The sequence below is a fragment of the Pseudophryne corroboree genome, chromosome 5 (genome assembly GCF_028390025.1).
Source record: "Pseudophryne corroboree isolate aPseCor3 chromosome 5, aPseCor3.hap2, whole genome shotgun sequence".
NCBI lineage: Eukaryota > Metazoa > Chordata > Amphibia > Anura > Myobatrachidae > Pseudophryne > Pseudophryne corroboree.
In genome coordinates, this window is record NC_086448.1 from 786,854,415 (window position 1) to 786,882,328 (window position 27,914).

General features: G+C 46.3%; 1 protein-coding gene across 3 annotated transcripts in view; it reads right to left on the reverse strand.

The window, feature by feature from the left end:
- Positions 1–19,609: 19,609 nt before the first annotated feature.
- The window catches only part of TMEM65 (transmembrane protein 65), a 159,021-nt gene continuing 150,716 nt past the window's right edge, over positions 19,610–27,914 (reverse strand). For all 3 annotated transcript variants that reach the window (XM_063924403.1, XM_063924402.1, XM_063924404.1), the window contains 3 exons: positions 27,852–27,894; positions 26,498–26,603; positions 19,610–21,480 (listed from right to left, as the gene is read on the reverse strand). In XM_063924403.1, the coding sequence (XP_063780473.1) occupies positions 21,382–21,480; positions 26,498–26,603; positions 27,852–27,894 (248 nt within the window). In that variant the 3' untranslated portion in view covers positions 19,610–21,381. The remainder of the gene's footprint in view (positions 21,481–26,497; positions 26,604–27,851; positions 27,895–27,914) is intronic.

Genomic DNA, 27,914 nt, shown 5'->3' on the forward strand with positions numbered 1-27,914 from the left:
GGGCGCCCAGCATCCTCTACGGACTACGAGAAATAGATTTACCGGTAAGTAAAATCTTATTTTCTCTAACGTCCTTGACATAGATTCTGTATAGGGACTGCTGCAACTGTATTTGTAATGGTAATACTTACTATTTGAACGCAAAGTCGTGGTCTTGGGGGGTTGCGACGTCTCCGCCTGAGACTGTGGTACGTCCTCAATAGTGGCACTGATGGAATCATCATTGACGGTAGAGTCTTCGAAACTGCTGTCCGATATAAGCAGCGGGGATGATGGGCTGCATTGTGAGCTGGGAAGGCTGTGCTGTGTTTCGTCACAGTCCTCGTCGACTGACATCTGGCGACTGGCAGAGCTGGATGACGATAGTGCTATGGGATTTGTTATCGCAGTTTTGCCGAAGACACTATAGCATAGGTCATAATATGCCCATTCCATACGCCCAGCACCACTTTTCTTGCGGTTATGGTCGTGTACTTTGGTGAATTGTCTGCGTAGTGCCTTCAATTTGTTAACGACTTGTTGCTGTGTTTTTTGGATGCCCTTTCTGCCAGCATAAGGGATATGTTCTTGTAGACGATAGCATCCTTAACTGTTCCAGTCACCTGCCTTCTAATTTCTTCCTCTCCCCGAATATTAAGCAGCTCTTTGATCTCTGTGTCTGACCAGGTATGGCTAGCCATGTAGCTGTGCTGGAGCTTCTGCTGCTGTATATTGTCTGTTTGTTTGGAAGCTGCTGCAATAAAAATATCTGTATGTACCCAGCGTGACTTCAGAGTGTTTTGTTTGCAAGCTGCCTCAATGCCTGCATGTGCCCAGCGTAGTGTTGTTTGCTGCTGCAGTGCCTGCATGTGCCCAGCGTGTCTCCCAGGGATGACATCATCTTCCAGTGCCCCAGAAGCACCGATCAGCGCCTCAGAGCGTTACTCGGGTCTGAAAACACGTGTAATGACAGTTTTCACTGCACCGCTATCAGTGTCATTACCGTGTTCTACCCAGGTAAATAGCCGGGTTGGATTCCCGGGTCACTAAACCCATGTTGACCCGTTTCCACCTACTAAAAACCTGTGTCGATGCGCGCCCCCGTGCAAAAACACGGGTAAAAACAGCTAGTGGAAAAGGGGTATAAATAGCCGGGTTGGATTCGCGGGTCACTCAACCCGTGTTGACCCGTTTCCACCTACTAAAAACCCGTGTCGATGCGCCCCCCCGTGCAAAAACACGGGTAAAAACAGCTAGTGGAAAAGGGGTATTATAGAACTTTGCAAAGGTGTTTGTCCCCGACCAAGTAGCTGCTCGGCACAACTGTAATGCCGAGACCCCTCGGGCAGCCGCCCAAGAAGAGCCCACTTTCCTAGTGGAGTGGGCCTTAACCGATTTCGGTAACGGCAATCCTGCCGTAGAATGCGCCTGCTGAATCGGGTTACAGATCCAGCGAGCAATAGTCTGCTTTGAAGCAGAGGCGCCAACCTTGTTGGCCGCATACAGAACAAACAAAGCTTCAGTCTTCCTGATCCGAGCCGTTCTGGTCACATAAAGCTTCAAAGCCCTGACTACATCCAGGGACTCAGAATCCTCCAAGTCCCTTGTAGCCACAGGCACGACAATAGGTTGGTTCACATGAAAAGATGAGACCACTTTTGGCAGAAAGTGAGGACGAGTCCTCAACTCTGCCCTATCCACGTGAAAAACCAAGTATGAGCTTTTATGTGATAAATCCGCCAATTCTGAAACACGTCTCGCCGAAGCGAATGCTAACAACATGACCACTTTCCACGTGAGGTATTTCAACTCCAGTTTAAGTGGTTCAAACCAAGGTGACTTGAGGAAACGTAACACCACGTTAAGTTCTGTCAAAGTCGAAAAATATTATACTACACGCTGCCATATATTCACCCCATGCGCTTGCCCGTTGCACGTGCACATTCTCTCCCGTGCGTGCGCATATTCGCAGTCGCGTAATGTAGTTCTTACGGCCGTGCGCATTGACGCGTGGTATGTGCATTTACAGTAGAGTTTGTGTGCGTCTAGCGGGCGACTCGAATGTTACATAGTAAATCCAAATAGTATGTTTTATAGGTAATGTTCCCCTTAATAATAACTGTAAGTTTGTTTATTGTAACTGGTCGCTGGACAGAGGAATTCCTCTTTGCATGGTACGAAGGGTCAGACAGGGTTTGAGCAGTTGTGTTTGGTACCTAACTAAAGAACATTTTATTAGAAACAATCCGGTGCTGGTTAGGAAGAGATTAATCGCTCCTGCGTATAGTTATGTCTATTAATAGTTTCTGGACATTTACTATATTTGCGGTTCATTATCCATGCGGCGGGAATTCTGAGATTCCCTCCCAACTAAGCAGTTTGATATAGTCACAGCCCACCTGTTCATACTAACCTATGACCTTTTGTTATGATGCGGGGAGACATTCCTGTGTCCAATGAACAATGAGATTATAGGTCCCTTTGTAGTGTACTGTACGCAGTGTATAAAAGAACAGCCAGTCTGGCCAGCTCAGTCTCTCACTCCACAAACGGTTTTCATCTTGACTAACTCGGAGCTGGTACCAGGACTGCGCAGCGAATCATTCCCCAGTGTGTGTAAGTAATTCTCTGTAACCAACTTGTTCCCTGTTTGTATTTGCCATATTCTCTCTCTCTCTGTTATTGTATAGGATTACAACGTTATTGTATATTTATGTGTTGTTATTCTGCTTAGATATTAATGTTAGCCTGTAGTGTATGAACTGTTAACTGTTTAACCCTTTTTACATAGCTAGATACTGTTAGTAAAGGTGTTGGAACCTTAGCAAGGTATTGTGTGTTTATTACATTACTGAGGGTATTCGGAGCGTCTCAATCGCTCAAGCAGCTTTTTGTATCAAGGTTAAGCAGCGTTATATCGCTACAGTATTTCAGTAGCAAGGTTTACAATACAAATTCAATCTTTCATTGTGTTGCATACAAGGTTTACTGAGTGTCATCCCGTGAGCGTCTGCGTCGCTCGTGTTCCCCTCGTGGTCACGAGCGTATGCTACGCTGTTTGCGTAGCATTACGGTAGTCGGCTGCCTATAGCGTGCTCGACACCAAACATTAAGCTGTGAGCGAGCGTGTCGCATGTGCGTCTCGACCACGGCTAAGCGTCTGCTACACTAAGTGCGTACCCTTACGGTACCCCATACGCCAATTGCGTACTGAGTCTCTTACCCACATATGGTGAATGTTATAAGATAAATATTTAGCTTTATCAATTGGCGGCTCGTCCGTCCTCCACATATCCGCACTAGCGAACGCAGACTTTATCTGTCAGCAAGGGCGGGAAGGCAGTATCCCTTCGTATCCGTATTGGTGGTGAGGGATACAGTAGTGCTGACTAGATAAGCGTCTGCATCGCTACGCTGTAGGAGTGTTGGTGGAATCCGGAACCGGAAGGTAAGAACAAAACGCTATTGTCTTTTAAAACTGTTTATCTCTGTTTTGCGTACGCAACACACGCACACACCTGCATTTCTTTTATTTGTGTATTTTCACATCTCACCTTCCTGTTTGCCATTTATCATTGATAACGTGCTGAGAAAGATTTGTTGCTATTGGTAGTTAAAAGTAATATTAATACGTTAAGGAGTAATTTGTAAAACACGCGCACAGCTTGCCTAAGATACAAGGAAGTTCTGTGTGGTGCTCGGTAGATGATTACAGTTAAAGATCATTTACATTGATATAAACGTGTTAGTTGTATTTCTGTGGATATACCTGGCTTGCGTACATGTGTCTCTAACAAAGGGCGGGACCAGCGTACGCGACGCAAGGGCCGACGCACGGAGCGTATATTATGCAACGGAGCGTCTGGGTACGCCCACATAATACAAATCACACGATACTATTGTTTTAATAGGCGATACGGAGGCAACGCGATAATAGCGCAAATCAATCGCAGTGTCCTAAATTTTAAGCTAATAGATCCTTCTCTAGTTGCAACTCCTCGGGATTAGCCTGCGATACTGAATGAAAGGGATTTCTGCGCAGAAACAGTAAAGAGTATATGAGGTGACAGAGTGTGTATACATATATATAAGTTTCTAATTTTTGGGTAGAACCACAGGAAATCATTGAGTTCTCGTGAGGTACATACGTGTAAGTGACGGCACGGTGGCTTGGGAGGCATCCCTTGTTAAACATATTAAAAGAAGAGCATTAGAATATAGCAGACCAAGAGGTCTACTGTAGTACAGACCAGGAGGTCCAGGTACAGCAGACTAGGAAGTCCGCTATATAAAAGTCAAGAAGCACAACACCAGGAAGGGGTGGTGCGGAACCCATATAGGCCATTAAGCTCCGGCTGAAGGAATTCGCAGCCACAATTTTCGATTCCACTGGTCGCTCCGCACATAAGATTAGTTGCTTATGTGCAGAACGATTGTACCGCACGTAATTGTGTGCATTAGTTAGTAACTTGACCCAGTACCATTTGCGTACGCTAGAGGGGTCATAAACGCTATTTGTACATTCTAACGTGATTTGTGTAATTTTTTTTATTTTAAGGGAGGTTCGCTGGTCACTCGGGAATTCTCTAACAACCAATAGTTACTGGAAAGGGTTAAGTGCTCTGCGGATCACACCCACATGTTCCAGTAAATAGAGGTTCAGGTCGCAGGGGCCCTAGGTCGAGTACGCCAGCGCTAAGGCAGTGTGTGGGCGTATTGGTCGACGTGGGCGAGTGAGTGGAGGTACTCGGTAAACTTCCGCCGCCGGCCTACCCCGGACATCTTGGTTTTTGTAAGGGTTCGCTGAAGACCCTGATTTGAAGGTCAGAGGTAGTGAAAGCAACACCTGCAAAGATGGGGGCCAGTTGTTCAGGTAGGGGGCGATCAACCTCGGTTCAGGTTGACTTAGTAAACCGACCAATCGGGTCGGCAAGGTATGTCATGTGTGAGAAATACGGTTCACACACAGAGGTTTTGTGTGATGAATGGGAAAGAATGACTGTGCATGACGGGAAAAAGTTCCCACGGGTAGCAGTTTTAGTCCCGAGGTGTTACAAAATCTAAGGAGAAGGATATGTCTCATTAAATCTGCAAAGAGACGGATCAAACATTATGATTATTTACAGTTATGGCAACAGGAAGGTGAAATACAGAGAGGATTGGCTCAAGCGGCTGGATCTAACCCTATCAGAAAACTGATAGCCACCGCTCCACCACCACCATACATAACGGGAGACAAGGTGGTTACAGAGAATGGCACACTGGTGTATGATAAACATGCACTTAGTAACTGTATAAATGTTAAGAATAATGTAACTAAGATTGTTGATGCTAATACTAACTCGTGCAAGCTGTACCCTGTTTTAAACTTTCCCCAGGATTGTGACCAAGAGGATGAGCCCACAACAATATCGGTACTCTCTCTAGCAGCCACCATAGCAGAAACAACAGTGGGCACGTCCCAACCAGTAAGAGCAGTATCAAAGGCCCCTAGTGGAGGGACAGGTGAGGTCGTATCAACCGGTAAGAACGGCACTGTACACTATGCTGAAACCATTGCACCATATGCTGTAGAATCTACTCAGAATGATGTTATTGAGCTTAATCCCGTTAGGGTAATTGCAGTACCAAATGGGAAAACTGACACTTCAGGAGTCACTCCTGTCAGACACATCGCCATGCACTGCCCCTTTTCCCGAATGGAATTAAGATCAATGGTGTCTGAATTCCCTGATCCTAGGAAAGATCTAGTTGCAAGCCAGAAGTACATTAGAGATCTGGGAAATACTGTGGAGCCTAATAACAAACACTGGCAGATGTTGCTGAGGGCATGTTTACCCTCCAATATAGACTCAGCGAGATTTATAGCGGACTGTAAATTAGACGAAGAGGTACCCCTTACGGATGTGTACAACCAAGATAATGTAAAGAGAATAAATTTAGTTAAAAGAGTATTTCCCAGCTGTTGCTAAATGGAACAAGATTTTCTCCATCAAACAAAAAAGAGGGAGAAACAGCTGCTGAGTATTTTCATCGGGCACTACAGGAAATGGCTAAGTATACAGGAATAGAAGACATTAAGACAAATGTGAATCATAGAGAAGTAGCAGTATCTGTGTTAATGGATGGTTTAAAGGAAGTATTGACGAGGGTACAGACCACCCAACCATGTTGGCGAGGTTGGTCGGTGGCTACTTTGAGAGAGGCCGCTATTGATCATGATCGAAACATCACCAGACACAGGGAGTCACAGAGTGATAAGTTAATGGCCGTAAGTATACAGGCCCTGACCACAAGGCCACCTCAGTATAAGTCCCCGACCCCTGTTGGTAAGTCAAATGCGGTAACTTGTTATTACTGTCATAAAGAGGGACATTTTGCACGAGACTGTAGATCGAAAAATGCACAAAAATCATATCAACCCCCTAGACAACGACATGACACACGAAATTGGGATCAAGGACCGCAGAGACGGAGTTATGAGCCACACGCAGGGGAAACAAAAAGGTATCCCCCAAGAAGAGACTGGCAAGTTTCTGATAATTCCCATTTACCCCCTTCACAGGTAATAGCTGCCAGCGCAATGCAGGGAGACCAACACACACAATAGGGGTGGGGCCACACCTGTAGTCTGCAGCCAGTGAAATTAATTGCGAGCCTTGGAAATGAACCCGAAGTCACAATTGATGTAGCTGGTAAATCTCTAAATTTCCTTGTAGATACGGGGGCGGCCAAGTCAGTGATAAATTCGACCGTGGGCATGAGAACCACTGGTAAAACAATTCCAGCCATGGGAGTAACAGGAGTAGTACAGCACTACCCTTTGAGCAAACCTGCAGAGATTACGATAGGGCCTTTGCATACCAAGCATTCTTTTCTGCTGGCTGCATCGGCTCCGACTAATCTCCTAGGGAGAGATTTACTGTGCAAAATGGGATGTGTCATATATTGTACTCCTGAAGGTGTGTTCTTGGACATACCCGAAAACCACGCTCAGGAAGTACAGGATATGCTAGACTCCCCAACAAGATTAATGTCCCACACTGTTGTTGTAAATAGGTGTCCGTCCAAGGTAGAGGAAATGATTTCCCAGATACCGGAATCACTTTGGACCAAGGATGGACAAGACACTGGATTAATGGCAAACGTAGCCCCAGTAGTTGTACAAGTAAAAGATGGTAGGATAGCTCCAAAAATCCCACAATACCCTCTGTAGCTAGAGGTGGAGTTAGGAGTTTACCCTGTAATAGAGCGCTTGCTACAACAGGGCATTCTGGTAAGGACGTCCAGCACTGCCAATAGTCCCATCTTCCCTGTTAAAAAGAGTGGGGGGGAGGGGTTACAGATTAGTGCAGGATCTAAGGGGGATCAACAAAATAGTTGAGAGTCAATTCCCCGTAGTGCCAAATCCAGCTGTCATCCTTATGCAAATCCCTCCCACTGCCAAATTTTTCACTGTGATTGACCTCTGCTCCGCCTTCTTCTCGGTACCTCTGCACCCTGACAGTCAATACTTATTCGCATTCACATACAGAGGAGTTCAATACACTTGGACTCGCCTACCACAAGGTTTCATAGATAGTCAAGTATTTTCTCACAGGCCCTGCATGATTGTTTACAGTCTTTCCAACCAGAGAGTGGATCAATATTGATACAGTATGTAGATGATTTACTGCTGTGTTCAGATTCACTGGAAGCGTCCCTGAGAGATACGAAACAACTCCTGTTTCATCTTTCAGACACAGGACACAAGGTTTCCAAGGACATGTTACAATTATGCCAGACCCGTGTGAAGTATTTGGGACACTGTCTAACACAAGGACTGAGACACCTCACCGCTGATAGAATTCAAGCAATTCGTGACATGACCCTGCCACAAACCCAGCAACAAATTAGAATGTTTTTAGGAATGTGTGGGTATTGCCGTAACTGGATCCCAGGTTTTTCCATACTGGCCCTACCTTTACAGGAGATGGTCTCATCAAACAAACCTGATCGGATTTCGCACACAGACGAGTCTGAGATGGCATTTGAGAGACTTAAACAGTGCCTAACGCAGGCACCAGCATTAGGTATGCCAGATTATGGAAAACCCTTTGAACTATACGGAACAGAGAGTGCTGGGTGCGCAGCAGGTGTCTTAACCCAGAAGCATGGTGATGCCAGCAGGCCGGTAGCCTACTATAGCGCTCAGCTAGATACGGTAGCGCGATCCCTCCCCACATGCTTGCGAAGTGTTGCAGCGATAGCATTGCTAGTAAGTAAAAGCGAAGATGTAGTGCTAGGACACAACCTCACAATTCATACACCACATGCAGTGTCAGCCTTACTGAATTCGGCCCAAACCAGCATCAGCGCGGTTTACAAGATGGGAATTGGCATTGATGGCCCCCGTAAACATCACCATAAGGAGATGCAGCGCATTAAATCCTGCAACATATCTCCCAGGTGTGCCTGGACAGGCACAAAGGGTGGAGGATGAGAGTGATGGTGAAGGAGGATTTAATACAGGGGATGACACGCATGATTGTATGGAATATTTGGCCCAAAATTTCACGGCAAGGCCTGACATCAGTGACAACCCACTGGAAGATGTAGATTTTACTTTCTACACTGACAGTAGTTGTCACAGACAGACGGACTCGGGAGACTTGTGTACTGGATACGCAGTCGTAGATGACCAAGGTACCATAGTAGCGGAACCGCTAGGCCCACCACACTCAGCACAAGTTGCTGAACTGGTTGCCCTAACCAGAGCATGCGAATTGGCTAAAGGCAAGTCAGCCAATATTTACACAGATTCTAGGTACGCCTTCGGAGTAGTCCATGATTTCGGGGCCCTATGGCGCCTCAGAAATTTCATGACGGCAGCCGGCACACCCGTAGCGCATGCAGCCCACATCAAAAGACTTCTAACAGCGATACAGGAACCCGACAGAGTGGCTGTTATCAAGTGTAAAGCTCACACGTATAGCCAAGACCCGGTATCACTTGGTAACAGCCGAGCAGACGAAGCTGCTAAATCAGCAGCAAGTACCCCCATACAGACAGACACCACACAACTGATGGTATTTGATACTGTAAACACACAGAAATTGTGTGAAATGCAAAACTTGTGTTCCCCACAGGAAAAGGCAGTTTGGAGGTCAAAAGGATATGGCCAGGGGTCCTCAGGACTCTGGACAGATGGACAGGGTAAGCCAGTGGCACCCAGAGCATACCTTCCAAGTCTAGCGGAAGCGGCACATTGGCTGACTCATCTAGGCAAAGAAGGAATGTGTAAGTTGGTAAGAGCTTATTGGTGCGCCCCAGGATTTTCTTCGCATGCGGGTAAAAGAGCGATGACATGTCTCACCTGCTTGAGGAAGAATATCGGAAAGGCAATACCGACAGAGCCATCCCATATCCCCCCCGACAGAAGGCCCTTTTCAGGTAATACAAATTGATTTCATACAATTGCCACCTTGTAGAAATTTAAAATATGTATTGGTTTGTATTGACGTGTTCTCAAATTGGGTTTAAGCATTTCCCGCGGCCACAAATACCGCTGTGTTTACTGCAAAGAAAATTGTGCAGGAATTTGTGTGTAGGTATGGTATCCCTAGAATAATTGAAAGCGATAGGGGTACCCATTTTACAGGTGAAGTTTTTCAAGCAATGTGTAAGTTGATGGGAATTAATAGTAAGCTGCACACTCCGTACCGCCCCCAGGCGAGTGCGAAGGTGGAAAGAGTAAACAGCACTATTAAAAATAAATTGAGCAAGGTAATGACTGAAACAGGATTGTTGTGGCCCGAAGCTTTGCCAATCGTATTATACAGCATCAGAACCACTCCCAGGTCCCCTCTTAATCTGTCTCCTTTTGAAATTCTGTTTGGTCGACAACCCCATGTTATGATAAACCCCCAGGATGATTTGAAGTGTAACAATGAAGTAACCGTAAAGTACTTGGTTAAGATGAGTAAGCAATTGAGGAATCAGAATGATAATCTAAAGTTGGTGATTCCTTATTTGCCAGACAGTAATTGTCATGACATTGAACCTGGGGATTATGTAATGATACGGGATTTTCTACGCTCAGGTTGCCTTATTGACAGATGGGAAGGACCATATCAAGTCTTATTGACCAGCACAACAGCATTGAAGGTTGCCGAGAGAGAGACTTGGGTCCATTCGTCTCATTGTAAAAAGGTCACTGACCCCGAGAGGTCCCATGATAAAGAACAGACGGTAGAGGTTGTATCACTAGAGTGTCTGTTCCGGGAAGATTGAGACGACACCTGAGCGCTGAGAATAATAAGATCGGAGGCGTTTGTCGAGCCAGATTTCTTTTTCCCATTTGTTATTTTCTCCAGTTCCCATCTCCCTCCTATTTCCCTTCCCCCTTCTTATTTTTCTCCTTTTACTCCTCTAAGATGGACTTGCCCCAAGAGACTGTGATCCGTATTTTCCTGTTGACCATGATGTTGACCAGAGCAGTCTGTTTCGGTGAGAGTACCATGGAGGTCGAGAAAGGATCGGGAATGGGTTCCGATGACCAGGACGGAGGCGTAGATTTCCAAGAGCAACACAATCACAGAGTAAAGGCGAGTATCAGAAAACGATCTGGTAGCATTGACAATAGAAGGAATTGCGAAGGATTGATAGCTGAAGAGAACTGCATCTGTAGGCATTGTGACAATGTAGTTGAGGATGGGTGCATCAAGAAATGTCAGTCCAGTTTTAATGTCCACATGGACCGGCATCCATTGAGTGACTATCACTCCTTAGTGGGTAAAGTGTTAAATCAGACAGACTGTTGGGTATGCTCTCAAGTACCTCAAGGTCATAGCAAATCAGGACTAGTACCATTCCCTTTAACTGTAGGAGAGGTACTTGAGTTAAGTGGTGGGAGGCCGGTGGACAAGAGGTTTAATATCTCTAGTCCTCCTAGTTTGAAGCTCCACCAGTATCATGTGGATAGGTCTTTAGTATGCTTTAACATTTCCAATCCCCGAAAGCCGGGAAATTGGGAAGTGTCATGGAGCAATCAAACCATGACATTTTCATATAGAGCCGATAGAATGCCCATAGACACAGAACTTATACGCCAGATAGCCGACCATGGAAAATATTTCCGGTATAGGTACACTCTAGGAAGTAGGACCATGCGAGTTGGAGAAGTATCACCAGGATACTGTGCACATATCGTACAAACTGATACGTGTACTAGACAGATGGGAGAGTTAGGGTTAGGAGATTTCACATGGAAAATTTGTAACATGGTAATGTCATACTCCGTCCCATATGTTCTCCCCGATGATGCATATTTCATATGTGGGAGAAAGGCGTATAAGTGGCTTGCCCCAAACTCAGAGGGATTGTGTTACATTGGAAATGTACTGCCTGAAGTGATGACTGTATCCCATAACAAAATGAAAGACATTCACCGCAGTGCCCAAGCTCCTTATACTCACACTCATTACGAGCACATCGTTAAAAGGCACCTGATAGAGAGGACAGAGCATCCGGCCTCTGATCTGATCCATGAATCCACCGGGATTCAATTCCTACTCGCGTTAGATATCACTCGTACCGCCAGAGGAGTGATAAATTATAAGTATATATCTACGCTTGCAAATTTGTTAGACAATATCACCGAAATGTATGACGACACATTCAGGTATACTGGGAGAGAGTTACAGGCCTACAAAACAGAACTGGTTCAGCATAGGATGATTCTCAATTATCTCACAGCAGTGACAGGCGGGTATTGTGTTACCCTAGCAACTCAATATGGAATAAAGTGCTGCACGTACATTACAAACAGCACGGAGGACCCAGCCGAGGTCATAGACCAAAAGATGGATGACATTTTACAATTAAAGTGGGAGTTTCGAAGGAAACACAATCTCACACTCGCTGCTGTGGGTAATGAGCTGACCAGTTGGGTGTCATGGTTGAACCCACGAAATTGGTTCTCGGGCTTAGGAGAATGGGCCCAAGGTATTATTATGGATGTAGGGAAATTTCTCTTGTGTATTCTGGGAGTCGCCATATTGGTTGGTCTGATATTTAGATGCGTTCGGGCTTTGACGAAGCATAAAAGTAATACGAGGGTGATGAGTTTAAGGAGCGAAGACCCTATAATAACAACAACAAATTTGATGTATGACCCAATGATAGAGACAATGTTGTGATGAAAATGTGATTCCACGGTCCATTTCTTTCACCCGTTTCTCCTTTGTTTTCCTCCAAGGTACAAAGACATCCGCTTGGAAGAAGAATTTGACAACCTCTTTTATACAGACCATTGATGAACTATGCTACAAGCCCCAATATCCCTAGTGACTTTAACTTTTACGATAGCCCAAATACTTTAGAGACTGTAACTTTATGGACAATGGAACAACTTTTGCTCGATATTTATAGCAAAAGCACCAAGAGACATCAGACAACATGTACATCAAGACAAGACATCAGACAAGACCTCAATCAGCAACTGTTTATTTAAACTCACATAGTTTACGACTGCATTTATAACGATTGTTTCTTATCTTCATCTCTACAACCTCCAGGTAATGACACACATAGTCTATAGGGAATATAGACACATATATCAGCATTCACATGCCCCCCCTTCATGTATCATCAACTAAATGTGCTCCCCATTTGTTGCAACCAAAAGCCGAAAAGAGCTCAGTAGAGTTTGACAGCCCATCCACAGATCCCTGACACGGGATAAGAAGGATTCAAATGTATACTTCGCAATACCTCGAAGCTTGATTTAAAACACGTACGGCACGATGATACATGACCCCTCAAACATGGATTCATACACACATGCTTCTACTATCTCATTAGGTCTTATCTTTTTCCCACCTTCTCCTCCCTGTACCCAATCATAAAAAGGTATTTACATGATGACATATATTTTTCTTTTTTGAACTGTTTTAGGAAGTGGCAGTTATTGATGCGACTGTCAAAGTCAAAAAATATTATGCTACACGCTGCCATATATTTACCCCATGCGCTTGCCCGTTGCACGTGCACATTCTCTCCCGTGCGTGCGCATATTCGCAGTCGCGTAATGTAGTTCTTACGGCCGTGCGCATTGACGCGTGGTATGTGCATTTACGGTAGAGTTTGTGTGCGTCTAGCGGGTGACTCGAATGTTACATAGTAAATCCAAATAGTATGTTTTATAGGTAATGTTCCCCTTAATAATAACTAAGTTTGTTTATTGTAACTGGTCGCTGGACAGAGGAATTCCTCTTTGCATGGTACGAAGGGTCAGACAGGGTTTGAGCAGTTGTGTTTGGTACCTAACTAAAGAACATTTTATTAGAAACAATCCGGTGCTGGTTAGGTAGAGATTAATCGCTCCTGCGTATAGTTATGTCTATTAATAGTTTCTGGACATTTACTATATTTGCGGTTCATTATCCATGCGGCGGTAATTCTGAGATTCCCTCCCACCTGAGCAGTTTGATATAGTCACAGCCCACCTGTTCAAACTAACCTATGACCTTTTGTTATGATGCGGGGAGACATTCCTGTGTCCAATGAACAATGAGATTATAGGTCCCTTTGTAGTGTATTGTACGCAGTGTATAAAAGAACAGCCAGCCTGGCCAGCTCAGTCTCTCACTCCACAAATGGTTTTCATCTTGACTAACTCGGAGCTGGTACCAGGACTGCGCAGCTAATCATTCCCCAGTGTGTGTAAGTAATTCTCTGTAACCAACTTGTTCCCTGTTTGTATTTGCCATATTCTCTCTCTCTCTGTTATTGTATAGGATTAAGACGCTATTGTATATTTATGTGTAGTTATTCTGCTTAGATATTGATGTTAGCCTGTAGTGTATGAACTGTTAACTGTTTAACCCTTTTTACATAGCTAGATACAGTTCGTAAAGGTGTTGGAACCTTAGCAAGGTATTGTGTGTTTATTACATTACTGAGGGTATTCGGAGCGTCTCAATCGCTCAAGCAGCTTTTTGTATCAAGGTTAAGCAGCGTTATATCGCGACAGTATTTCAGTAGCAAGGTTTACAATACAAATTCAATCTTTCATTGTGTTGCATACAAGGTTTACTGAGTGTCATCCCGTGAGTGTCTGCGTCGCTCGTGTTCCCCTCGTGGTCACGAGCGTATGCTACGCTGTTTGCGTAGCATTACGGTAGTCGGCTGCCTATAGCGTGCTCAACACCAAACGTTAAGCTGTGAGCGAGCGTGTCGCATGTGCGTCTCGACCACGGCTAAGCGTCTGCTACACTAAGTGCGTACCCTTACGGTACCCCATACGCCAATTGCGTACTGAGTCTCTTACCCACATATAGTGAATGTTATAAGATAAATATTTAGCTTTATCAGTTCCCAAGGTGCCACCGGAGGCACAAAGGGAGGCTGAATATGCAGCACCCCCTTCACAAAAGTCTGTACCTCAGGAAGAGAGGCTAATTCTCTTTGAAAGAAAATGGATAAGGCCGAAATCTGGACCTTTATGGACCCTAATTTTAGGCCTAAGGTTACTCCTGTTTGAAGGAAGTGAAGTAGACGGCCCAAATGGAACTCCTCCGTAGGAGCAGCTCTGGCCTCACACCAAGAAACATATTTCCGCCATATACGGTGATAATGTTTCAACGTCACGTCTTTCCTAGCCTTGATCAGGGTAGGAATTACTTCCTCCGGCATTCCTTTTTCCGCTAGGATCCGGCGTTCAACCGCCATGCCGTCAAACGCAGCCGCGGTAAGTCTTGGAACAGACAGGGCCCCTGCTGCAGCAGGCCCTGCCTTAGAGGAAGAGGCCACGGATCTTCTGTGAGCAACTCTTGTAGTTCCGGATACCAAGTCCTCCGTAGCCAATCTGGAACAATGAGGATTGTTCTGACCCTGCTTATTCTTACAATTCTCAACACCTTGGGTATGAGAGGAAGAGGAAACACATAGACCGATCTGAGCACCCAAGGTGTCACCAGAGCGTCTACCGCTACCGCCTGAGGGTCCCTTGACCTGGCGCAATACCGCTTTAGCTTTTTGTTGAGACGGGACGCCATCATGTCTATTTGAGGCAGGCCCCACCGATCCGCGATCTGTGCAAAGACTTCTTGATGAAGTCCCCACTCCCCCGGATGCAGGTCGTGCCTGCTGAGGAAGTCCGCCTCCCAGTTGTTCACCCCCGGGATGAATACCGCTGACAGCGCGCTTACATGGCCTTCCGCCCAGCGTAGAATCCTGGTCGCTTCTGCCATGGCCACTCTGCTCCTTGTTCCGCCTTGGCGGTTTATATGAGCCACTGCCGTGACATTGTCTGACTGAATCAGAACCGGTCTTCTCCGAAGTAAGTTCTCCGCTTGACGCAGGGCGTTGTATATGGCCCTCAACTCCAGGACGTTGATGTGGAGACAAGTCTCCAGGCTTGACCAGAGACCTTGTAAATTTCTTCCCAGTGCCACTGCTCCCCAGCCTCGGAGGCTTGCGTCCGTGGTTACCAGGACCCAGTCCTGAATGCCGAACCTGCGACCCTCTAGAGGGTGAGCACTGTTCAGCCACCACAGGAGAGATACCCTGGTCCTGGGATCCTTTGATGCATTTGTAAATGGGACCCGAACCACTTGTCCAAGAGGTCCCCTTGAAAAGTCCTCGCATGGAATCTGCCGAAAGGGATGGCCTCGTATGAAGCCACCATCTTCCCCAGGACCCGCGTGCACTGATGCACTGAAACCTTCTTTGGTTTCAATAGGTTCCTGACCATGGTCATGAGTTCCTGAACCTTTTCTATCGGAAGAAAAACCTTTTTCTGGTCTGTGTCTAGGATCAGGCCCAGAAAGGTCAGACGCGTTGTAGGAACTAGCTGGGACTTCGGTATATTGAGAATCCAGCCATGTAGCTGCAACGTCTTCATGGACAGAGACACGCTGTCCAGCAACTTCTCCCGAGATCTCGCCTTTATTAGGAGATCGTCCAAGTATGGGATAATTGTGACCCCCTGCCTGCGCAGGAGCACCATCATTTCCGCCATTACCTTGGTGAAAATCCTCAGGGCCGTGGAAAGCCCAAACGGCAACATCTGAAATTGGTAGTGACAGTCCTGCACTGCAATTCTCAGGAATGCCTAATGAGGGGGGAATATCGGAACATGAAGGTATGCATCCTTTATGTCCAGGGACACCATCCAATCCCCCCCCCTCTAGGCTGGCGATGACCGCCCAGAGTGATTCCATTTTGAACTTGAACCTTTTCAAGTACAAGTTCAGAGATTTCAGGTTTAAAATGGGCCTGACCGAACCGTCCGGTTTCGGGACCACAAACAGGGTTGAATAATATCCCTCTCCCTGCTGGAGATGAGGAACTGTGACAATCACCTGTTGAACATACAATTTTTGGATTGCTGTCAACACTGACTCCCTCTCTGACGGGGAAGTCGGCAGAGCCGATTTGAAAAACCAGCGAGGAGGCAAGTGTTCGAATTCTAGCCTGTATCCCTGAGCAACAATCTCTATTGCCCAGGGATCCACCTGCGATTGAACCCAGACGTGGCTGAAAAACCGAAGACGAGCCCCCACCAGATCTGCCTCCCCCCGGGAAGCCCCAGCGTCATGCGGTGGACTTTGCAGACGCAGGGGAGGACTTCTGCTCTTGGGAACTAGCTGTGTGCAGCTTCTTTCCCCTGCCTTTTCCTCTGGTAACAAAGGACGATCCCCGCACCTTCTTGTTTTTATTGGAACGAAAGGACTGCATTTTATAATGAGGTGCCTTCTTAGTATGCCGCGGGGGGACAAAAGGTAAGAAATTCGACTTACCAGCCGTAGTTGTAGAGACAAGGTCCGAGCGGCCGTCTCCAAACAACTCCTCCCCCTTGTATGGCAAGGACTACATGGGGTCGATTCAATTCGGCAACTTATGAATAGCTCCGGGAATTAGCTCCCGACGCTATTCAATTCAGCTCCAGTTAAGTCGGCGATGGCCCGTTCTCGCCGACTAAACAGGTTGAATTGTCGGGAGAACGGGCATTCTCCGACTTAACTCCCCGGCGCGAGGCTGATTCCCAACAGAATCAGCCTCACGCCGGCCGCGAGGCAGCACTTTTGTCGGGTTTCTTCTCTCATCCCCCGGGGATGAGAGAAGAATTCCCGACAATTGCGGGTCACTAGCAGCTAAATTGAATAGCGTCGGGAGCTAATTCCCGGCGCTATTCTTAAGTTGCCGAATTGAATCGACCCCCATGTGCCGCTTAGACCACTGCCTGGTCCACAGGAGTCGCCTAGCAGAAATAGATATAGCATTTATTCTGGAGCTTAATAAACAAATGTCTCTCTGAGCATCTCTCATATACAAGGCAGCATCTCTGATATGCTCTATGGTCATTTGAATGGCATCCCTATCTAAGGTGTCAATCTCCATAGATAAGGAATCTGCCCATGCCACAACTGCACTACAAACCCAGGCTGATGCCATAGCCTGTCTAGCAATAGTACCAGAGTGAGTGTAAATGTGCTACAAGGTAATTTCCTGCCTGCGATCGGCCGGTTCCTTGAGGGAAGCTGTATCCTGAGAAGGCAGTGCCACCTTTTTGGACAAGCGTGTCAGTGTGGTGAAGATTCCCAGCGTATCCCATCAGTTTGTGGAAAAGGATACGCCATAATAATCCTTTTGGGAACTTGTGGTCTCCTATCTGGAGAGTCCCAAGCCTTTTCGCACAATCCACTTAACTCAAATGATGATGGAAAAGTGACTTCAGGCCTTTTCTCTTTATACATGTGTACCCTCGTGTCAGGGACAGGGGGTTCCTCAGTAATATGCAAAACCTCTTTAATGGCCATAATAATGTACCGAATACCTTTTTCCACCTTCGGCTGTAATTTTGCATCTTCATAGTCGACACTAGAGTCAGAATCTGTGTCATCGATCTGGGATATGGTGCGCTTCTGAGACCCCGAAGGACCTGGCGCCACAGGGACAGGCATGGACTGGGTACCTGACTGATCCCTAGCTTCTGCCTTGTCTAACCTTTTATGCAATAGATTGACATTTGCATTCAAGACATTCAGCATATCCACCCATTCCGGTGTCGGCGTTGCCGACGGCGACATGACATTCAAACACTCCCCCTCCACAGTAAGCGAGCCTTCATCGTCAAACATGTCGACACACACAGGGAACCCCTTTTCTGAAGACAGTATCCCTGTCAAGGCCCTTTGGAGAGACAGAGAGAGAGTATGCCAGCACACACCCCAGCGCAACAACCCTGGAGACCAACACAAAATGTTTTTCCCCAGCAGCGCTGTGTAATATGTAAACCGCCAATTATGTGCCCCCCCCCCTCTTTTAAGCACCCTTTCACCGTGTGTAAGCAGGGGAGAGTCCGGGGAGCTTCCTCTCAGCAGTGCTGTGGAGAGAAAATGGCGCTGGTGAGTGCTGAGGGAGAAGCCCCGCCCCCTCGGCGGCGGGCTTCTGTCCCGCTCAAACTTAGGAAAATATGGCGGGGGCTCTTTTATATACATGTACAGAGCCCACCTGTACATGTATATAGTCTTTTTGCCATGCAGAGGTTTATTTTGCTGCCCAGGGCGCCCCCCCCTGCGCCCTGCACCCTTACAGTGACCGGAGTGTGTGAGGTGTATGGGAGCAATGATGCACAGCTGCAGTGCTGTGCGTTACCTCAGTGAAGCTGAAGGCTTCTGCCGCCTGAGACGTCTTCTGACTCTGTGAGGAGAACGGCGGTGCGGCTCCAGGGGTGGACGCCCAGTAAGAACCTGCGTTCACCCCCTCTGGAGCTAATGGTGTCCAGTAGCAGAGCCTATCTTTGACAAGAAGGTCTGCTCCTCTCTCCTCAGTCCCTCGATGCAGGGAGCCTGTTGTCAGCAGTGCTCCCTGTGAAAAAGTAGTAAAAAGTAGAAAGAAAAATCCAAACAAAAATGCTTTCAGGCAGAGAACTCTGGAGAGCCCTCTGCAGTGCACCCATCTTGCTCTGGGCACAGTGTAAAACTGAGGTTTGGAGGAGGGTCATAGAGGGAGGAGCCAGTGCACACCCAGAATCCAAAGCTTTCTAAAAGTGCCCTATCTCCTGCGGAGCCCGTCTATTCCCCATGGTCCTTACGGAGTCCCAGCATCCTCAAGGACATTAGAGAAAAACAAGTGAAGTTGCCCTCAGCTTATTATTGATCAAATACATTCTATACAATGAGGTAGAAGCTTATTGGTCGCTATGGGCAACTTCACCTATCTTTAAAATATTTAGGGCTAATTACCAGCTGCATATTGTGTTTAGTATTGCAGTGATATGCCGTTGGTATATAACATTACTAGGCTCTCTGGCAAGGCCTGGGGACGTCCCCTCCTTGGCGTCATCCTCCGCTTTGGTGCTGATGGCCTACCGCTGCCATCAACGTCCTGCTGTGTTATACACGACGGCCAGTCTGCGGAAAGGCTACAGTATTGCAGGGTTCCAACATTGCAAGGGCAAAACAGGTTATGTCTCATTAAATCGGGCCCTTAATCTCCCCCTAGGCCTCTCTACGAGCAGCTGGAAATCCAAAATCTTCACCGACTGGTTCAGTATATTCAATCAATTGTTTATCACCTCCTCTATAATAATTTCTGCAAATAAATGTACACACACGCAATTCTTGAAACTAGAATGGCACACTTCCAACATAATTAAATGCAAAGTTTAATTATCTTTGTACAACATGGTAAGAAATTCAGTTTTGGTGATATACGTTCACTGCAAGCCGTGGGTTTAATGAAAACATTTTTTTAAAATGCAAGTACAGGGCAATTCTCTCTCTCTCCGACATCTGTTAATCTATACATTTCTATTTTTAAATAAAAATGAACAAACTAACTAAGCTAACGATTTAAACAAGAAACACAAAAAAACACTGGCCACCTAACATCTTAGCAGAATGGATTTTAAATACACCGAGATTTGTTCTTCGTCTCAGGCAGTAATTATGATCAATGAGCCCATTTAATGTTTCATCTTTCAAGAGAAGGGCCATACAGCGAGATTCTGCAACCTCTGGGAAGACATAATAACCCTCTTGGCAACCGTATTCATGGCACTCATTCAGTCATCATTGTCTAATGACTATCTGTAGAAGCTCGTTATTAAGGAATGGGTTTGTTGGGTTGACCCTATTTAGGTTGACACTTGTTAGGTCGACCACTATTGGTCAACAGGCAGTAGGTCGACAAGTAAAAAGGTCGACATGGCTTTTTTGTGATGTGTTCTTAGTAAAAGTGATGGGGAACCCCAATTAGTGCAGCCCTTGCATGGCGAGCGAAACCGCTGCGCTCGGCACAGGTTACTATTCACTATCGTAGTCCACGTGGATTGTGAAGTATGAAAAAGTAAAAAAAAAAAAATGTACAAAAAATGGTGAAAAACTCATGTCGGCCTTTTCATGTGTCGACCTTTGCCTCCTAATGCATGTCGACCAATAATGGCCGACCTAACGACCGTCAACCTAAGTGAGGTCGACCTAAGGACCGTATCCCAGTTATTAAATGGGACAGCCAATTAAAGAACAGTCATTTCGGAGGAGAAGGTAAGTTGTTTTTTTTTTATAAAAATGGAGCGGAACTCAGACCAAAACAGTTTATTAGCCATAAGCACCCAAAATGAATACCATTGCTTCCAACATCCATTAAATAACGATCACTAAACAGATATATTAAATAAGTAGCTACATTGATGCGCCAGTGAAAATAGTCAAACTGCCAAACGTTCTTAAATTATTTTTTTCTTCCTGAACATTTGAAAAAGTTAGAGAAGAATAAATATTTTACATCAGAAAACGGTTTCGCTTGTTATCTACAGTGTGTCGGTAAGAGAAAACAACGTCAAACTGAAAAAGTTTCATGTAAGGCATACTGACACCAAAGTGACTGCAGGATATTTTAAAACCATGCAAAACGAAACAAGAAAATTGCTAGTTTTATTTGTGGAAGCCATTGATTTCTATGAGAAGGGAAGAGTGTATTATTGTAGCTGGGATAAGATAATGCAACCCCTAGGGCGCGATACCCTTCAGGAGAATAAATGAGATGCCGATTTAGTGTTTAATGTCGGTGTGTGACAGATGACGGACGTCACTACAGTTTTTACCAGAGATTACAAAGACAACAAGATTTGTGGAAGGAAAAGTTCCGATTTATTCCAAACTGCAAAAATGTAAGACGTTTGGAGAGTTCTGCAGAAGGAAGAAAAGAACAACAATTCGGCCACTCTATGCGTCGCAGGAAAGTGCGACTGTTCCTCCACGCGGTGAGAGGACATGGCGGCCAGGAGTCGGGGGGGGTCAGTTCATGCTGTAGTTTTGTTCTTGGGTACAAGTCCTCTGGTCTCTCTCTGGCGGCTGTAAATATATTGACTGCATACGTAGCTGAGGTATGACTTTACTAGGGTATAAAAAGTCATTTCTTCTTTTCCGCTTTCGCCTCGTCATCCCAGTTGAAAAAGAGAAGGGGGAACATTCCTAAAAGGCAGCCGACGGCAATTCCTATTGCTTTTCCCTAAAGAGGGGGAAAAATAAACAAACACATTACTTATGGTACAGTACTACTGCTAATCACAATTATTTTTATGTACATGATTCAGAGATGTACGCTAATGCATTTGCAGCTGCAAACCCATATGCAGATACTGTGCGCAAATGTCTCAGCCGTCAGGATTTGTATGGAGGGGCTTACAGGCAGTGCAAATGTCTCAGGCGCCAGGATTTGTACTGAGGGTCCCACAGAATCTGCAAATGTCTCATGTGTCAGTATTTGTATTGAGGGGCCCATAGGCAGCTTTGCAGGTTCAAGTAACTGTGTACAAAGATACAGAATTGGGTGCAGATTATTCTATTGTCGCAGTCCTGGTTTTCTGCTAATGGAATTTCAGTTACAGCCTGAGATACTCCACCCAAAAATGGCCGCTATGCGAATAAATCCTGTCTGCGACCATTGTCGCTAGTGAATCTTCGCAGACCGTTGGCTGATAATCGCTCAACTGTAGGTACTTTGTTAAGTGATTGGTGGCATTCTCACAAAAGCCCACAAATAAGTAACAAGTCCACAATATGGCTGTGCCCACTTTATGTGGAGATAGGTGTCATTACATACAAGTTTTACACAGCACAAAAGCAGCCAGTGAGATTAGTCCACGTTGTATGGGTGCAAAGATCTAAGCCAACAGCTAATTCATTCTGATTATTGTCCACAAAGGGGTTTACTCACGTGTATTGCTAATCGATGCAACCGCAATAACCCCAGCAGCGACAGCCGAGCCACGTCTGGGGCCAAGGCCCGCATGCAGTGCCATATTGGAGGCCAAGGCTCGTATGCCACGCCACATCCGAGACCGAGGCTTGTATGCCGCGCCACATCTGTGGCCGAGGCCCGTATGCCGCGCCACATCTGAGGCAATGCCGAGCCACATCTGGGCCAAGGCTCGTAATGCCAAGCCACATCGGGTGCCATGGTTCGTATAGAGCGCTATACCATCTGATTACGGTGGAGATGTACTAAGCCTTGGAGAGAGATAAAGTACCAGCCAATCAGCTCCTAACTGCCATGTTACAGGCAGTATTTGAATGACAATTAGGAGCTGATTGGCTGGTACTTTATCTCCACCCACTTAATCACTCTCCAAAGCTTAGTACATAGAACCCCTCTATATTAAAAAAAAAAAAAACTCTAAACCCTAAACTTAAAACTTTCAGCTATTATACACTGGAGGTGCAATCCTTATTCCAGTGCTATGTGGACTGTTCACTGCAACTTTGTGAAACAGTAAAGTATAACACTGCCCTACAGACAGGTGGCGCTCCTGTATCATCTTCAGCACAGTGTCCTCATGTCATCTCATACAGGTCAAACACCTGTGACCATCGTCATTACTGCAACATCGCTGCCCTTGTGAATCACCAATCAATAGTGTCACTTCTATACAGCAAGACTGCAAACCTTCCTGCACCTTCCCTGTGACATGGCTACCTGCTGTGTGAAAGAGAACATGGCGGAAACATGAAGTATGCATCGTCCAGTGTTTGCGCGGCTCAGTTAGCGAAGTAATACTCTGACGTGATTTCATTTGTATTGCAGCCCCTCCCATGACAATAGGAGCAGAGAGGTGCACTGCCGCCTATAGAAAACAATGGACAAGTCCTACTGCCAATCAGGAGGCCTCTGTACATAAACACATCCCCCCACGTTCATTGCTTGCAGCATGTATACTGCGTATAATCTGTGGTGCCCATGTTCTGGTGATCAGTGGTATAAATGCAGTTCACTGGGGATGGGAGCACGGCGGGTGAAGGCTATGGGCTGCAGATCTCCCCACCAGAATACAGTATAATATTCACAGGAGAACCACTTCATGTCAGGGGTGGCAGAAGATGCCCCCCACCTCGCTGTTATATACTGTACTCAATGCAGCACAAGCTGAAACGCTGTATAGTGAATTCTGATTAGGACAGACAAGGAGAGACACGGTGAGTGTGGCCTCCACCATCAACTTACACTGTGGTCTACTGCTCTGCTGGTAGCATGAAAGAGTTAATATCCAACCAAATGTATTTATGGAACATCAGATAATAATTATACGAGTAAAATATTTAGAACACGTTTTATTCCTAAATAATGCCATGGTCCTTTCAGAGTCGTAAATAGAAAGAATATTCTTGTATTGCTAGGTGCTCGTCTAGCGTCACACAAATCTTCTGCATATAGTTAAATGTAGGTGTGAGCCTTTCGTGGGGGGTTTGTTCTTAAATACTACAGGCCTGAAAATCTCACACTTGCATTAAGTTTATCCCCCATCCCATCTATTCCCTCCACCACAAATCCTGTTTCCACACAGAGGGAATACTACGATACAGATTACATAAAATAAAGGCTGCCAAGTGATGTGCAAACATGGTATAGCCATGCTATTACTGGTATGTACATAGCCAGTGTAGTGAATGGACACTTGCAAAGACATATAAAGACCAGGAGCAACACCCCCCTTCCTCGCCCACAGAGGAGGAGGAGAGAGGTATGGGAGGGGGAGGACAGGCGTGGGGGGGGGGAGGGGGGAGACATGCCAGGGGAGGTGAGGAGAGATATGGGTGGGAAGGAGAGAGACATGACAGGGGAGGTGAGGAAAGATATGGGCGGGAAGGAGAGAGACATGCCAGGGGAGGTGAGGAGAGATATGGGTGGGAAGGAGAAAGACATGCCAGGGGAGGTGAGGAGAGATATGGGTGGGAAGGAGAGAGACATGCCAGGGGAGGTGAGGAGAGATATGGGTGGGAAGGAGAGAGACATGCCAGGGGAGGTGAGGAGAGATATGGGTGGGAAGGAGAGAGACATGACAGGGGAGGTGAGGAGAGATATGGGTGGGAAGGAGAGAGACATGCCAGAAGAGGTGAGGAGAGATATGGGTGGGAAGGAGAGAGACATGACAGGGGAGGTGAGGAGAGATATGGGTGGGAAGGAGAGAGACATGACAGGGGAGGTGAGGAGAGATATGGGTGGGAAGGAGAGAGACATGACAGGGGAGGTGAGGAGAGATATGGGTGGGAAGGAGAGATATGACAGGGGAGGTGAGGAGAGATATGGGTGGGAAGGAGAGAGACATGACAGGGGAGGTGAGGAGAGATATGGGTGGGAAGGAGAGAAATGACAGGGGAGGTGAGGAGAGGAGAGATATGGGTGGGAAGGAGAGACATGACAGGGGAGGTGAAAGGTATGGGAGGAAGGAGGAAGACTTAGGAAGCAAATGAGAGACATGTGTGGGGGATTGAGAGAGACATGGGGGGAAGGAGACAGATATGATGGAAAGGAGTGAGACATGAGGGTGGGGAAGGGGGGAGAAGAGACAAGGGCAGGGAGAGAGACATGGGAGGGGGGGGGGGGGGGGGGGGGGGAGACATGGGGGGAGCAAGGAGAGAAATGGAGACCTGAAGAGGAAAGAGAGACACTGGACAGATGAAGAGGAGCACTGTACTATTTTATACGTTTTCTCCCTTGCTGCATTCCCCTGCAGCTTATTCTATCACGTGTATACTGCCTGTGAGCATGTCAGCATCTAGTTTAGTTACTGTATTGCCTGGTGTCCTATAATACGGTTTTCCAAAGCCTATTTCTCAGTTGCTTCACCTTGACTCAATCTGTTACTGTCTGTGTACTTGTTCACTTGAGCGTCACGTAGTTTGTCTCCATTCTCTTCTGTTTGACAGGTGGGCAGAGGACAGAAGGAGGATCACATAGGTCATTACCAGGTGGCCGTCATAGTGTATGAAGGAAATTTACTGCCTGTACTACTGCCCCTGTCATCCACCAGGCATAAAAATGCAAAATGTACAGATGGTCCATGTAGCTTTAAATCAGCCAATTGTTACAGCTTGAAATCAAAGTCAGGTCAGCAATATGAACCAGAATACAGAAGGGAGGATAATGAACTTATCATATAACTTCTGAGCTACGCCGCAGTGGTAATGATGTCCCAGCACCAGATCTTGGGTAATTAGACCATTATCGCCAGCAAAATCCAATGGCCTGTGCTTTCGGAGGTGCATATGCCTCCGAGCTTCCCAGTATAATAACCATGTTAACATCCCATCACTTTGTCCTCGTATCCCAGAGCAGCACATTACAGCGCTGGCAACCGCAGCCTCCAATCTGAATCCCAGCAATATCAATTATTTATAGTCCGGGGAAGAAACAGACCGACAACAAAGAGAAGTTTTTCTTCTCAGCCTGACAAAAGACGCGCAGCTGTCTACATCTTCCCGACGGAACCAATGCACAGAGGTGAAACAGACCCATGAGATGGATGAGACTGTGCCGTATACATTAATCGGACGCCACAAGCCACAATATATTTCTGTATGCAAGAGACGTCCTGTGTGACAGCTCATCACTATTAGGTAACACAACCCATACAGTGATGCAGGGAAGACGGTAGTCATTTCCGCTAACATTGCTTCATCTTAGGATAAAATAATCAGGTGACGTGTTCGCAGCACAGTAGCAGAGATGCTTTTCCTTAAAGGGGACCCGACGCCTGAACGCAGAAGAACCGGACATTCTGCAGACTGAGCCAATACGAGAATGCAGATTATCTCACTAGTGACATCACTGAGGCGCACCTGATGTCACAAGTTCTCAGTGAGTTTATAACGTTAGTATAGGTGATGGGTCCATTCCAAGACGTTTGCTGCTTATTTCAGTACAGAATACATTATCTTAATCCCTGTTATATAACTAGGCATTACATGGGTAGCGCAGTGGCATGATGGTTAGCATTGTTGTCTCGCAGCACAGGTCAGGAGTTTTATTACTTCTAAGTAATGACCGACATAGGGGACAACGTTCAATAAATACACACAACAATACAAGGCTGTTATTTTACAGTATGTGGCATTATTGCCATCCTACTCCAGAGAACGACTGTAACACACAGAGGGATGGCTAGGCCACAGCACAGAGAACAGGAGGTTGTCTGGTGGCGGACATCATCTCACTAATATAACATGATGGCGGGAGGAGAGCCACTTACCATGTGCGCGCTAACGCGCGTCTGCCACATATCAGCCTGCTTAGGAGATAAGTCTGGAATTGGCAAGCCCAGCCGTGACGATATTGCTTCCACGTAACCAGCCAGTCTGAGGAATATACAAAGAAAATAGTGCCCTGGGTGAGTTATTACGCCTGCAGAGAGATTACACACCGACAGCTGCACATTACGCGTCGGGTTTTCTGGCTTTCTAATAATTAAATGCACTTCAAATGACAGCAGACTGGAGAGGATTAAAATAGATGTAATATTAGGAAATGATACAGGGATGAACTGAGCAGGGTCTGTTGTATCTAAGGGTTCCTTTCCCACTGTGGAATTAAAGTATATACTGTCGGCAAACAATCGGAAGATCAGGAGAGTAGGCACTCTGCCGACATAATGTAAATGTACACATACACGAATGGTCATTTATGGCAGTGGTGTATCTATACTGGGGGCAGGGTGTCCATACACTAAATCCAATAGTGCACGGAGCAGCGGGTGGCCCCCCATATAATCTGCTGGCTGCATCATCATTTTCGGGTGATGTTTACAAAAAGATGGTGTCTGCACATGTCATCACAAAGACTTCGGTTCAGAACCAGAGCCATTGCTATCTCCTGCCACTACGCCATCTTCCCGCTGGAAAAATGGTGCCACAGGCAGAATGTGTGTGTAGGGAGGGAAGGGGGTGAGCCCTGTAGGGCATTAAAAGGACTCTGCTTTATGGATGCATGTAGGGTCATTTGATGCTGGTATACAGCCCACAGAACACCGGCCGATGCAAAGCCCAAATTGAGATTTGGATCATTAGGAGGACTTCCAATGATGTTCCATCAAAACACATTTATCGGATTTAATATTTAGGACGATGATGTTCCAGGAACTGTATCCCAGTATGCACCAAAAGCATGTACAAAAAGGAGGCGTGGTCAGCCAGGGAGGGGGTGTGGCCCTATCATCATTTCTCTTGGGGGAGTGCCCAGAACTTACCGGAAAGCTTACACACACACACACACACACACACACACACAAACTGTGTCCTCTGCCAGCGTCTCTGCATTGTACTTTTGTTGCATTAGCGATGAGGCTAAGGTGCACAGTTTGTGAGAAAGTCTCTGGCGGGATGCATGGTGCACCAAATGGGGCTATCTGGCACTATTTGAGGATAGGTGTGTATGGACAAATACAGTTCTCAGTTATAAATTTCTATTTATAGAGAAAACAAAGCAGCAGCAAGATGGGACTGCAAAGAGCAGGGTGAAAGTGGCACCCCAGAGCGCAGTGGGCGGGGCAGGCCTGTGTTCCTGCATATATTATACACACACACAATAGATTCAGATAAGAAACTTACCCAAGTCCTGCGAGATCTGACACCAGGTTTCCCAGCGCAGCGGCTGCAAACAAAAAAAAATGA